At 39.9% G+C, this 15,429-nt stretch overlaps 1 protein-coding gene across 1 annotated transcript in view; it reads left to right on the plus strand.

Annotated features, from left to right (window-relative positions):
• CPZ (carboxypeptidase Z) overlaps window positions 1-15,429 on the plus strand; it is a 170,873-nt gene that overhangs the window by 145,664 nt on the left and 9,780 nt on the right. Inside the window, exon 10 of the mRNA XM_073610824.1 lies at window positions 13,573-13,672. Within this exon, the coding sequence (XP_073466925.1) occupies window positions 13,573-13,672 (100 nt within the window). The remainder of the gene's footprint in view (window positions 1-13,572; window positions 13,673-15,429) is intronic.

Genomic DNA, 15,429 nt, shown 5'->3' on the forward strand with positions numbered 1-15,429 from the left:
CCCTGCCCTGATTTCTGGCTTGGATCCTGGTTCTCCTCTGCTGCCTGCCCTGACCTGCAACTTGTAATCTGGTTATCCATGTTCACTGCTTTTCCTGTTCTCTGGCCTGCATTCAGCTGTCTGTTCCAGTCCTCTGCAATTTTGTGTTCCTCTATCTATGATCTTGGTGGTCCCTGGTTCCTAAAGCAGGATAAACTCAGTGGTCTCGACCTAGATTCAGCACACAGCTGCTTTCAAACTCCAAATAGAGGGTCCCTGGTAAAAAGCATCTGCTCTTAGACTCCATGCCTAGGGGGATCTTGTGTAGCCTGCTCTCCTTTAGGACAACCTTCTAGCATCTTGAGGAGACTTTGGTCCAGCAAGGGTTGTATTACAAGACCCTGCTACCAGTTCTTCTCCATTTTATGCTATTTATCTTCTGAGTACCTGCTGCAGGTCTAAACCTCTGGATTACATTTACCATTGGGTGTCCCATACTGTGTAGTAGAGGAGTTCACACCAGTGAAGGCACCACCTGACAGTTTGCTTGGACCATGGACCCTTCCAGCTTTCCAACGCCTTCTAACAAATGGATCCAGGCTCCATACCAGGAACTTTAAATCCAATCGGGGCCACTTGATTCAGTTCCTGCAAGAATTGGCTACTTGCCTTGACCAGCTACAGGATTCACTTCTGTCAGTTCAACAGCTGGCACCTGCTTCTGTTCCTTCCCCTTGCACTTGACCACTCTGCCACACTTTTCTGGGAATCCCAAGGCCAGCAGGAGCATCAATAGTCCGTGCACAACCCAATACAAACTAAAGCCTCATTCAGTTTTCCTTCAGATATATCATCTCCCTGTTGGCTCGGGAAGCCTTGGCATTGGAAATTCCATTGCAGAAGAATAATGACCTGTGATCTCCAACTTTTCCAAATTCTTGAACCTCTTCTCTGGTAGACATACATTCTCACATCAGTTACTTTCCAAGTCATACTCAGTCCATGTTCCATCCTACATTGTCTCTGGGGGTGCTGGTAACTTTGTAGATTGAGGTATAGTTTTATCCCTAAAGCTTCTGCTAACTCCTTTATCCTCACCTCTTAGTTTCTGTTACTGATGCCACTATCCTTCTGAGAGAATCAGGAGAAAATCAGCTTTTGGACTTGTTCTGTTAAAATGTGTGTTGGTGAGTACTTTACCACAAATGGATTTCCTTCCTAATGTTATCCAAGGCTTCAGCTTCTTGACTTCCCTGGCACAAGCTTCACTCTCACCAAATGGCCACCCACATAAGTTTCAGCCTTGGGTTCTTCCTGTTTTTGGTGCTGCGAGAATCTACCAATTGCAGTAACCCCGTACTTCCCATTTGCTTCTGCCCACTTCCAGTGAACTCAAGGCCTTTTTTGCAAGAAACCGACTGATATACTACCCCTTCCTTCACAGATCATTTGTGCAAACAACCTCATACCTGGTTCCACTCAGGTTGCGCATTTCCTCTCTGTTCCTGAGTTGTAGGCCATGTGGGAATACATTTCGGAGAACTTACAAAAAGGTTATTATTCACAAGTCTTCATCCACAGTGGGTTTAGTGCTCTTCTTTATCTCCAAAAAACATGACTCTCAGGAGGCCATGTAATTACTGTTGGGGTTTAAATACCATTACCAACAAGAATTGATATCTGCTGCCTTTGACTACTTGCTGCCCAAGCCAATTCTGACACTTCTTACATGCATTTAAAAAAAAGCATTTTGTGTTAGAAAATTTCTTAGAACCCCCCAAACATTATATATTTTCTGAAAACTAAGGTCCTTGAGAAGTAAATGGTGGTTGTTGCAATTTTTTTATGTCGCACTATATTTGCACAACAGTTTATCAAATGCAAATTTTCAGGAAAAAATACACTTTAATGAATTTTAGCACACACAAATACAATATAATACCCAATTTATTTATTTTTTATTTAAAATGTGCACGCTCATGGAATGGCGACAAACTATGGTACATAAAAATCACCACAAGCCTCGCTTTAAAAACCTTTACAGGTTACCAGTTTAGTGTTACATAGGAGGTCTGGTGCTAGAATTATTGTTCTAACTCTGACATTCATGACAATACCTCACCTGTGTGGTGCGATCACCGTTTACATATGCCTGCATGATCTACGTACTGTATGTTTTCACATTTGCATGTGAGCAAGGGGCGTTTGGGCACTTGAAATTATATTATTTATTTTATTCACAATATTTTTTTTACACTGTCTTTTTAAGTTTGTACAACATCCCTTGTGATTGCATGGGCAGTGACAGGTACTCTTTACTGAGAGATCTGTGGTCTTTTAGACCCTGGATCTCTCCTCTGCCTTCAAAAGCATCTGCCCAAACCATGATCAGTTTGATTAGATACTTTACAAGCCGGCAACGGCTTGTAAAAAAAAACCTGTGACTAAATCCTTCACTTCTGGTTTCATTTCATACATCATTGAGACAGCCCCACAAAGTTCCATTATTGAGATGATTGGGGAACAGAAGTGGATACAGAAGGGGCTATGGCCCTAACCAGCTGAATTTCGAGCTGTGGGTTGCCCTGTCTGCACCACCTACAAAAGTAAATTTTTCAGTTGACTGGAACCAGGCGGAAAATTGTCTGCTGAACAGGGATTGCATCCAATCAGTTGCAGTCATTGTTTTGGTATTCTGATGGCCATGAGTGCCAGCTATCAGAATACTATAGCTAGCAGGGAAAATTCCATCCACGATGTTTAGTGTGTATCAAGGTATAAATTTAGATTTTTCCCAACTGAGAGAAATGTATACAAGTATAGCTAGCCTTTTTCTGTTAGGTCTCACTTGCCCTGCGGTATCACGGAGAATCCTAATGTCTTTGCTGCATTATCTGTAAACCATCAAGGCGTTGATGAGATAACCTGAATAAGGGTCATGTCCCAGAAACATGTAGTGTCTCCAGTTGGCGATGTGTGACTCTCTTTGCTCCCTTGGCATCGACAGTTCCTAATTGGTTCCAGCAGCAGGGTTTGCCCATAATCTTCAGATTCCTTTGGCTGACTTCCGCCAGGCTGTGACATCACTTCCGGGCTTCGTACACAGTATGAGCGGTCGCTGTATACTGGCCCCAACAGTTCCTGTGCCTGAAGTTTGGTTCCCCCTTCATCGGACCCCTGGCCTTACAGTCCTGGACAGGCCCCCCATCAGTGGTGCTCCTGTGTTCTTTGTCCAACGGCTTTGTGCTGGGTTTCCCTAAGCCCCTGTGTCATCCATGCGGCTCCAGCCTCCAGTTGCTAGTTGCTCAGCCGCTCCTAACAATTGTAATAAAGTTCTTCTTTAGGTTTGGATATTTCATCTTTCCCCCATGGTTCCTCCGGATTGGCGGTCCTCATCCTGATCGGTGGAGCGGAAAGGAGATGCCCCTTGAGATCCGGGGTTCCTTGGATGACATCTTCCATCTTGGATCTCTAAGCCTGTTTGATTCGGTGTCGCTGGCATCCGAATCCACCGTCTCCGGTAAGAGTATTCCATCTATTTCTCATTCAAGAGTTTCATGCCAATGAAAACACAGACCTGAGGATTTTCCATCCATTTTGGATTCACCATACACTTTTTGTTATGGGACTTTTTTCCATTTATTTTCACCAAGGCTCACTTTAAACATACTGTAGTCATTGAACTTTATATATTGATTTTTCTTTTTATGTCTCAGTGAATTGCACCCACTGATCACTACATCACCCTTTTTGTTCATTTTAGCTCTACATTTTATTATAACACAGTTAGGCCCTGTGCACTGGCCCAACATATGTATATCTGAAAACTAGATTTAGCAAAGGTTTTAGGATGTATAATTTTATTTTGCTTTTCCTATTATATTGCTAAATGTTCTATACTCCAGTCCTAAAATGTTACTTATTTTGATTCTACTATTTCTGGCACATTGCTTGTCCTTTGTCAAACTAGATCTGTTTAGTGAAACTAACTTCAGCCTATCAATGCCAACAGCTTGAGTCTATTCTATCCAGAGAAGTCAAATCCTAAAAACACAATCTGGTAAAAATATTTTTTTTTCAACGTATTCTCAAGTTGCTTTGGGAAGAGAATGTTTTGTATTGCTAATTCTCCCATGCCCGGTACACATACAAGTATGTGCACATAACCGTTTGCATCCTTGTCAAGGTGTTGAGAATCTTCACAAAATAAATTGTGTGAAATAACTTTAAAGCCTAAGTTTAGATATTTTTTTAAAGGATAAGTTCACCCTTTCATAAAAAATAATAAATGCACATTTTTTGCAGGTAAAAAAATGTGCATTTTTTTGGGGGGAAGCCTGCAGAGCATTGCACCTGCAATCAGCAGATTATAGGTGCAAAGCAAGGCTCCTGCAGACTCTCAAGATAGCTCTCTGCCTGTACCTCGTATGGGCAGGCAGTTACTTGAGAGCAGGAAGAATCAATGAACTGCGAAGGCGCTCACCAGCCAATTCTGGTGCTGCAGGCTTATTATGAGCCCTGGATTTTTCACAGACACTTGTCAAGTAGACATGTGCAGAACGGAAAAATTCATTTTGTTTTGAATAGATTTGTTATGTTACTAATTTTGTTTAGTTGATTTGTTTCAGAATTTATTTCGTTTCGGTTCATTTTGTTTCATTTATTCATTTGCTAACACATTCCAAATTTTCGGAAAGATTCAAATTTGGATCGGTCGAAAAATGATCGACCAATTCAAATTTTGTGTGAAGAATAGCTGGTTGTTAAGGAGTGGGCTGGGAAGCCAGCCACTGCGTACTTAACCACTTGCCTACCAGGCACTTTCACCCCCTTCCTGCCCAGACCAATTTTGAGATTTCAGTGCTGTCGCACTTTGAATGACAATTGCGCAGTCATGCTACACTGTAACCATGTGAAATTTTTATCATATTCACAAATACAGTTGTGCTCATAAGTTTACATACCCTGGCAGAATTTATGATTTCTTGGCCATTTTTCAGAGAATATGAATGATAACTGTTAATTCACTGTTAAATAAAGCTACTTATACATAGTTTTGCCTGTAGCAAAAACATTTAGGCCAGATGGACATGTTAGCGTGCATTATGCTAAGCATTAATCTTGCAAATGGACTTTCAACACACAACGCTGGTTTTAATGGACCTTTATTTTTTTCCAACATGGATCACCATGACAGACAGATGGGTCATAGTTGTGTTTTAATGGTGCACCAAAACAGATCCATTGTGGCGTGTTGGGGTTGTGCATTGGGGCACCATTCGAAATGAATGACACCACACCGTGGTTACTGTGCATTGCAACAATGCTTGTTTCTGCAGTGCAAATATGTATCTGGTGGTTGCCATGTTTTTGTATCTTTTTCAGTATATGGCTGTAGGGCTTCCCTGGAGAAATGCAAATACCTGCAATACTGAGTTGGTTGGATTTGACTATTTAAATGAGACTCAAGCATATTTCTATTTAAAGAACTTGTGTTAGCTTTAATGTTTCTGCATTTCCTTAACTAACAGTGAACACATTGACAGAGTTGGCGGCCTCGCCGGAATATTGAAAGCTCTCAGTGCAGAACATTAATGTTGCTTGTGGTAAGCTTTATAAGAACATAAGTACTGCAGTTCAGACCACCAAGTCCATTCCATTTTACAGGTCTCTGGTGGAAATTGTACTTGGTGAGCACAATAAAGCCAAATAAAATCCATACACATTACACATTAAAGCTTTCAAGATTAAAGATTGGCCATGGAGACATTGTGGAAGTCTAGCCTTTCTAAAATGTGGAGCAAAAGCAGAAGGCTGATAAAATATGGAGATAAAGTTTAGTGAATTACTTGAGAAGCTACTCAAATTTGCCAAGTCCAATCAAGGATTATTACAAGCTGATGCACACCAGATCCATTTACAGGGATTAGAAGTACCTGCAGCATTGATTATCTGAAAGTTGGACGAAACAGTTTCATATAATCATTTTACATCCTTATAAAAAGGTTGTTTAGGCAAGTGAAGTACTTAAATAAAGTGTCTGAGATGACATTTCAGAAATCAATAGAAACAGGGTACAAGGCTCAGCAAATGGAAATGAAAGTTTTATCTTCCAGGCAGAAGAGTCTAATAAGGCAACCATTATTAGACCGTGTCACACTAACTTGAGTTGTGTTAAATTTGATATTTGATAAACTCTGGAGTGTGTTCATACCCAGCTGACTTAAAGAGCCACTGAACAAATTGGAAGATTGATCCTATAAAAGACCTTTAAATATTTTTTTTTTTTAAATACAGTTTTTAGGTATTGGAACAGATGTGGTGCCTTGCTATACCTGCATTATTCAGTGCCTTGCTATACCTGCATTATTCAGTTTAACTTTGCTGTATTTTAGTTTGTTTAATATTAGTTGGGGAATAGTTCTTAAAGAGAACCAGGAAAATGTGAAGCAGTTAATTAAATACAAATTAATAATATCAGAATTAAGGTTGTAGCAGTTACTGCATTATCTTTTCTATTTTACAGTATGAATGAAGAAAATAACATTTTAGGTGTGTTTCTTTTTTCAGGTAAACATGAACTGTTTTATCGCAAACTAATAACAAAAATAATAAATATATTTTACTCTTTAAGAACTTTTTTTTATTTCCTCAGTCTTCTTGTCTCCTGTCTAGAGAGCTCAGTAGCTCAGGCTGAAATGTGAAAGTCAAAGCAGTGACTCATCTATAGGGATGGACCGAACGGGCCCCTGTTCGGTTTTGTAAAGTGGCAGATCTGTAACATGTCTACAATCTGCTGCAGCAATAATTGCATTTATAAAGCCAAAAAAATGAAATTTTCCCAGCAAGCTGCCTTTATTTTGCTCAGCAACAGCTGGGGAGCTAGAGTGTATGATGAGGCCACACATTAGTGCACTGGGAACAAGATTAGAGTTTTTTTGTATACATTCTGGTGTCACTTTGACTTTGGATAATAGTAACGGGTGTGTAAAAATTGGTCTTTGGGTATCGGTGGTGCCTTCCCACCATAACCCTATAGAGGTAATCTTGATGAAAGCAAGAATTGGCCTTGCTGTAAAAAATTGCAATGATATGCACCTGTCAAACAGGTGCAAAAAAATTGGTCTTTGGGTGTCTGTGGCACCTGCCCACCGTTACCCTATAGAGGTACACTTGATGAAAGCAAGAATTGGTCTTGATGTAAAAAATTGCAATGATATGCATCTGTCAAACAGGTGCAGGAAAATTACTCTTTGGTTGTCGGGGGCGCCTTCCCACTGTAATCCTATAGAGGTACTCTAGATGAAAGCAAGAATTGGCTTTGCTGTAAAAAATTGCAATGATATGCACCTGTCAAACAGGTGCAGAAAAATTGGTCTTTGTGTGTCTGTGGCACCTTCCCACCATAACCCCATAGAGGTACTCTTGATGAAAGCAAGAATTGGGCTTGCTGTAAAAAATTGCAATGATATGCACCTGTCAAACAGGTGCAGAAAAATTACTCTTTGGTTGTCGGGGGCGCCTTCCCACTGTAATCCTATAGAGGTACTCTAGATGAAAGCAAGAATTGGCCTTGCTGTAAAAAATTGCAATGATATGCACCTGTCAAACAGGTGCAGAAAAATTGGTCTCTGTGTGTCTGTGGCACCTTCCCACCATAACCCCATAGAGGTACTCTTGATGAAAGCAAGAATTGGGCTTGCTGTAAAAAATTGCAATGATATGCACCTGTTAAACAGGCGCTGAAAAATTGGTCTTTGGGTGTTAATTGTACCCATGAAACCTATACCAAAAACATTCTTCCAGATGAAATGATTGAACACCCACAAAGTTAGGCAGCCTTGAAGTCCTGCAGAGATTCCACATCCCAAAAAGACTTAATCAGTGACATTGGCATCAGGGGCTTCATAGCTGGTAATCCAGGACTGATTAATTTTTATAAAAGTCAAACGCTCCACGGAGTCTGTGGACAGACGTGTTCTATGATCAGTAACTGAATGCCCATTCTGAAAGCACTCTGGATGCAGGGCAGCCCAACAACTCAAAAGCATACTGGGCAAGTTCTGGCCAGTGGTCTATTCTCATAACCCAGTAAGTGAGTGGATCATCAGCTGGAAAGCTCTCCATCTCTGTTTTGGCCCTGAGGTAATTGTCCAGCATGTGATGCAGATGCTGCCGATGGGATGTGGCAGCTGACAGCCCTGGGCGGTGAGGACTAAAAAAATTCCGAAATGCCTCACTTAGGCGGACGCCTTCTCCAATGCTCCTCTCTTGACCAACAGAATACTCAAAACTACGTTTTCCACGACACTGTAACCTACTGGAGTTAGGAAAAGCATTCCATAAAATCCTCTTTAACGTGTCCTCAAGAGATTTTATCTTCTGCACTCTCTGTGGAGACAGGATGAGTTCAGAGACCTTTCCCTTATAATGGTCGTCAAGGAGGATTGCCAACCAGTAATCTTCCTCTTGCCACGTATTCTTGGGTCCTTTCACAGGCTTTGAAGCATGAGGTTGCCCATGCGCTTCAAATTTGCCGGGCTTGAGAAGCAGACTCCTCGGGGTCACTCAGCATGACAGCATCTGGAACTTCCTCCTCCAAGCCACGTACTACTCCCAAGGGTCCTGGGGTTGGAAAGCCATTGCTTACAGATTGATGCATGTCTTCCTCTTCTTTGAAGACTATGAAAGTGCAAGAATCCTCATCCTCCTCCCCTCTCTCCTCCTGTGTGTTCTGTGACATAGGATGATGGTGTCTGGATAAAGTGGGCCTTGAGAGGAAAGGAAGTCCTCCTCTTTCTCCTGCTGCTCTGCCTCCAGTGCCCTGTCCATAATGCCACGCAGAGTCTGCTCCAGCAGGAACACAACAGGGAATGTTGCCTCCTCAAATGGTGACAGTACAGTGCATGCATCCTTAATGATCAGCCATTGGCATGGAGAAAAGAAGCCGAGGCGGTCTGAGCCTCTCGTCATGTCGTATTCGACGGCCCAGGTACTTATTGACGGCCCTCTGCTGCATGTTTAGCTGCTGCAGCATTGACAAAGTCCAGTTCCACTTGGTGGGCATGTCACAAATCAGGCGGTTTACGGGGAGGTGGATTTCCTGCTGAATTTCAGCCAACTGAGCACTGGCTGTGTATGACCGCCTGAAATGGCTACAGACTCTTCTGGCCAGCTTTAGCACATCTAGCAACCCTGGGTACGTATATAGGAAATGCTGCACCACCAAATTGAGGACATGTGCCAGGCATGACACATGTGTCTACTTTCCCTGTCTAAGGGTGGACAGGAGGTTTGAGCCATTATCGGTATAGGTAAATAACTGCCGCGCTGTCAAAAAAAGAAATAGGGTACACTGCAGCAAACACCTGGTAAACTGATCCTAGGCAGAAAATGGGTGAATATATAAATGAGTGTTGCACTGTGTAAGTGCAAATGTGTGCCAGAGAACTAATTAAAATAACAAGTGAAAATTAACATAGGCAAAACTTGCTCAGAACAAACGATTGAATAAAGTGATTAAAGTAGTGACTGATTATAAAAAATATACTATAAATGAAGCCAATATAAAGCAGGTGAAACAAAGTGAAGAAAGTCCAGTGTGCACAACCAAATAAACAGTGAAAAGGCTGCAATCTACATAAATGATAATAGTCCAACAATTGAACGATGTGATCCAAAAAATATTTTATTATGACAGTCTAAACGATTTTCCACACAGATAAATCCCTCCACCATGATACAGCCAAACAACCAGTGCCTATCCAATCTTCAGTTAGTGGCACCTCATCATCATCATCTCCATGTCGTCCATCATCAAAATTACCACGTCCACCTTTGCCTGTGGACACATTTGTTGCTGGCCCCCTTAAAGTGCCAAGGGAACGTCTGCCCCTCCCTGTTGTCATCCTTGACATTATTGGGAGGGAGGGGACGGTGCTTATAAGCACAAGTAAAGAAGAAGTGGAAATCTGTACGTAGATGCACTTTAATTAATGTAAATGGTGTTTGGTGCACTTTAATTTGAGTACTCACACTACACAGACACACTCCACGGATAAAATAATATACTGCAATATAATGCGCCAAATGTACAGTGACGCACAGAACTATATGGCATTAAACTTGCAGTAACGCACACAGAACTATATGGCGTTAAACTGACAGTAACGCACACAAAACTATATGGCGGTAAACTGGCAGTAACGCACACAGAACTATATGGCGTTAAACTGGCAGTAACGCACACAGAACTATATGGTGTTAAACTGGCAGTAACGCACACAGAAGTAAATGGTGTTAAACTGGCAGTAACGCATACAAAACTATATGGCGTTAAAGTGGCAGTAAAGCAATCAAATAGACGGTGTTCAATACTCTGACGCTATCTGAACTGTCCCAACTCTAGCTATACACTAATGTCAAGATTACTGGAACCGTCACACTACACTACACTGAAACTATCTGAGCTGTCCCTACTCTACACTAATGTATGTGTGAATGACACGGTCTTACTACACTACAGTGACACTATCTGAGCTGTCCCTACTCTAGCTGCACACTATGCAAAGCTATGAATAGTGGTCCTCCTCACTACACTCACACTATCCCTAGACTGGCACTAAACTAATATTCTACACTGACAGTTGAAGCAAAATAGCACAGTATAGCACACTAACTACCTAATAGCACTGAACAGAGCCCTGTTCTATCTCTCTCCACGTCAAAATCACACTGAAAATGGCTGCCATTGAAAGAATACTTTTATACTGTGGGGCGGGAATGAGCCATGATTGGACAAAGTCATGATGACAGTGTCCAATCATGACTCTGACAGTGCTCTGTGCCCTGATTGGCTGAAGCTTTCACTGCTTCAGCCAGTCAGGGCTTTCAATGCACTGTTCAGTGCCGCATTGTGGTCGGTTCGGGGAGGGGGGGTGTGAACAAACGGTCGAATGACCCGTTTGTTGGGCCGAACCATTCTCCCATCCCTACTCATCTATTACCTGAGGTTTTGACCCATATAACACATATAAAAAAATTATGTAGATGTTTCATCGATCATCCAATCATCATCTGCTGTATATACTACTTTTGAATGAGTAGCTTGAGTCCAGTGTGTCAAGCACTGGGTTTACAGTATTCCTAAACTAGCATCCTCCATGTATTTTAAACATGCCAATCTGATGAGAAAACTAATGAACTGTTGATTTCCTAAAAATTAAACAAATTATTTAATGTAAATATTTTGCAATGCCAAATTAACAAGAATGAACATAACTCATCCCCGCAGAGGACATGTCCACCACAATGTACACAAATGCAAAAACATTGTTAGACTAACAACATGAATGTAGGCATATAAAAAAACAATGTATAAAATATGTACTAGTACATTTTATGCTGTTTTGTATAGTATAAATAATTTTAAAGAAAATTTCCTTGGAAATATGTTGTACCTCTCATCATTTCATTACTTACCCCAGTGGTTACAGAAAGAGACATCACATGGTGGCAAAAGTCCAACCCAACCTCATGTCCATTCCATAGCCAGCATTCTAATGTAAGCAGGAATAGAAGCCAAACAATAAAAACATCAGAGTAAAACTAGTATTCATCTTAAAATAGGCATTGGCTGAAGAGTTAAGTTTTTTTAACACTGAATGACATTTCAGGCCAAGATTTTAGTGTGGGATTTAATTAGCATTTTCAGTCTTGGACATAAAAATGTTTTAACACTTTGACTGGCACTAGGATATCCTTTTCACTATACTGCAAAACTAGTTGTGAGCTTGTTTTACCGGAAATGGTTAGCCACTTTGCTTTTAATAGTAGTCACTTAGTTTCAAACATAAATATTTCCATTTCCCTTTTGCTTTTGAGTTGGCTTCGATCGGGTCTCCGATGTAAAAACCCAGAAGCGACATCACAACATCACTTTGGGTTTACTCAGCTGCCAATGGCACGGATTTAAAAAAATGTCAGTATTCCAAAATGCAGATTTTGGCGTTTTGAATACTTTGAAGTACAAAGGAGGGGTTTGGGGACCCCCAATCCCTCCATAAAGAGTACCTGTCACTGCCTATTACTGTCACAAGGGATGTTTACATTTCTTGTGACAGCAATAAAAGTGATCAGATTTTTTTTTTAAAGGGACAGTGTTAAATAAGAAAAAAATAAAAATAAATAAATAAGAAAAAAAAATAAGGAAAAAAAAATTTAAGTGCCCCTTGTCCCTGCGTGCTCACGCACCAAACGCATACGTAAGTCACACCTGCAAACCTGTAAACAGTGTTCAAATCACACGTGAGGTATAGCCGCAATTGTCAGAGTAAGAGCAATAATTCTAGCAAAAGACCTTCTCTGTAACTCTAAACTGGTAACCGTTAAAAATAATTAAGCGCCGCCTATGGAGATTTTTTAGTACCGTAATTTGTCGCCATTCCACGAGTGCGTGAAATTTTAAAGCGTAACATTTTAGGTATCTCTTTACTTGGCATAACATCATATTTCACAATATGCAAAAAAAATCGGGCTAACTTTAATGTTTTCCCAAAAAAATTGCGTTTGAAAGACTGCTGCGCAAATACCGTGTGATATCAAATATTGCAATGACCACCATTTTATTCTCCAGAGTCTTTGCTAAAATTATATATATAATGTTTGGGGTTTCTAAGTAATTTTCTAGCAAAAAATACAGATTTTATCTTGTAAACAACGTGTCAAAAATCGGCTTGGTCCAGAAGTGATGACTCTAGTCTCTAAGCCTTAAGCACCCTGTTAAAAAAGAGTTACTTATATTTACCTGTCTAGCAGGTTGCAAGTCCAATTTCTACTTTTTTCAAAACCTACGGCTGCTTGTATCCAACAGTTTATGGTGTTTTAAATGCCACTTCCCTGGTGCATGCTGTGGTTCCACCATCCAGCTTCTGTAACAATGCCTGGTGCATGCTATTTTGAGTCTAGAAATATTTTTCATAGTTCATTTTTTTCTTCTATGTATTTTTAGTGTAGTATTCTCAAGATGGGAAAAAGAGGGGGGATGGGATTATTACGGTGCCACCAATAAAATAGAACAATTTTATTGTAAAATCATCTTATTTATTTTATTTAGTATCAAAAAAGACTAAAAATTGTACATTAAACATTTTAGTCTTTTTTGATACTAAATAAAATAAATAAGATGATTTTACAATAAAATTGTTCTATTTTATTGGTGGCACCGTAATAATCCCATCCCCTCTCTTTTTCCCATCTTGAGAATTCTTTCAACTGGGATGAGGTGCCGTATCTATTAGGACACACCACCTACTTTTAGTGTAGTAGGTTATTTTGTGCTTGTGCGATTACCAATTTAGTGTATTTGGAGAAAATTCTAGTTCGATAATTGTTTGCAAATTATTATGAGGCACGCAAAATAAAGAATATTTTTCTCTATGGATCCTTTTCATTTTTTTAATTAAATATATAGTTTAGTGGTCAGTTAAGGAACTTTAAGTCTGTAATTCACACATTGGTGCAAAATGAAAGCTAACCACTGGCAGCAAACAAGATAAAGAAATCAACTGTTCTCTTATTTTCTTTTATGATCAGGTACACCGAGGCATAAAAGGAGTAGTAAAGGATGAACATGGAAATGGCATTAAAAATGCCCGCATCTCAGTGAAAGGAATTCGCCATGACATCATGACAGGTACTTTTCCAACTTTTTCTGGACCTTTATTATATTTATGGCGATGACATACAGCACACAGTAAAGTTAAAGAAAAAAACTGGAAAACAAACTAAAATGCACATTGGTTGATTTATTAAAGGCGAAGCACTTATTCACTGAGCAGAGTGAATTTTCAGTTTTGCAAGGAAATTGGCCATCTCAATTTTTGTCCTTGTGGCCATTGACACTGAGACAGAATCTGAGAAGAAATCCAAAACTTTAAAGTGTTCACCAGAAGAAGAGGAGAACATAAATAATCTATTGGAAACAAATTTTGCAGTGACAACTAAAGCTTGGTATACATGGGCAGTTGTATTTTTCCTTCAATCAGTAGGTTGAACAAAAAAAAAAAACCTGACAGATCCCTGCATCCACACAAGCGATTTGGATGCAGTGGAATGCTGGTTTTCCAGCAGGACCAGTCAACAGAAGCTGGTCTAATGACTGCATATTTTACATAATAACGCACGCTTTATTTTATAAATGTTTTTTCGTGAATTGCAAACAATTTTCACAAAAACGCAATATGTAATTTTACCGCTAATTATAAAGCGGTAACTACAGTTTAGTGAATTGCGCCTAGTGCCCTGTACTGTACAATTAGGAAATAAGGATGTTTTAATTACCTGTAAAGTCCTTTTCCTGAAATAGCGTACAGGAAACAGGCCACCCTCCCCTCTGTCTTAGCATTTTTCTCAAATTGCTTGCTAAAAAAACAAGTATTGCTGGAAGCAGGGGGGATTTTATGGGCTTTCTTAACAACTTTTGTTTGCCAGTGTCCTCACCTGAGAGTGATAATGTATACCTCATGTTCATGACTTAAAGGAGCCTATGTCATGTACTGTACTGCAGCAAAATGATTTTGTAGGCAGGTCAAAAATCTCAATTTTTATATTTAACAAGATTTTTTTTTTTGCTATTAAAATATACAGTATATACAACATCGGGAAGACTGACAAAAGTAAACCTTGTTTTCAAAAATAATTTAAGTGTAACCAAAGGCAAAAGTTTTCTTTTTTCATTTTGGATAGAATAATGGAGGGTTATAACCCTTGTAATTTTTTATGCCATCTGTGTCCCATTGTGGAGATTTCCCTTCCCCTCCTATCCCATAGCCACAAAAGGAAGTGAGGGAATTCTGGTGTGTCACCAGAACTAGTGTCCCTATTGGAAGATTTCCCCTCTATTACTGTTCTGGGGACAGTCCAAAATGTGGGATTTTCTTTTACTTTCACTGTCGATGATAACAGTATACAGGATAAATAGGGTGAATCTCCCTAACAGAGGAAAGACAGCAATAAAAACTGACAGGTGTTCTAATCCCTCTCTGCTTTATCCAAAACTAAAAAGAAAAAAAGAAAAAAGTTTGGCTTTTAATTACACTTTAACCAAAATGTTATAATTACTTTAGAAATGTACTTATTAATTAAATGGGGTGTGTGGGAGCCATGGCTGGCGGTGCCAGGTCTGGCTCCATTTTCACTGGTCTCTTTCAGGCTATTACAGTGTGGTTAATCTTGTAGTGGAGTAGAAAGTTTACCATGCATATGATCATGAGAAATTGCTGGTCTCTAAACGGTTAGTCAAGTTGATAGGGTTGGGCATACTGCTTCAAATTGCAAAAAAGGTGGACAGTCATACATGTGCGCTGATAGGGCATGCTTTGGCTCCTATATTTAGTGGTACTAATGTTTTTCTATGTTTTACTACTTCGTAAGGACAGTTGAGATATTAAA

This window comes from Aquarana catesbeiana, linkage group LG01 (genome assembly GCF_042186555.1).
Source record: "Aquarana catesbeiana isolate 2022-GZ linkage group LG01, ASM4218655v1, whole genome shotgun sequence".
Lineage (NCBI taxonomy): Eukaryota > Metazoa > Chordata > Amphibia > Anura > Ranidae > Aquarana > Aquarana catesbeiana.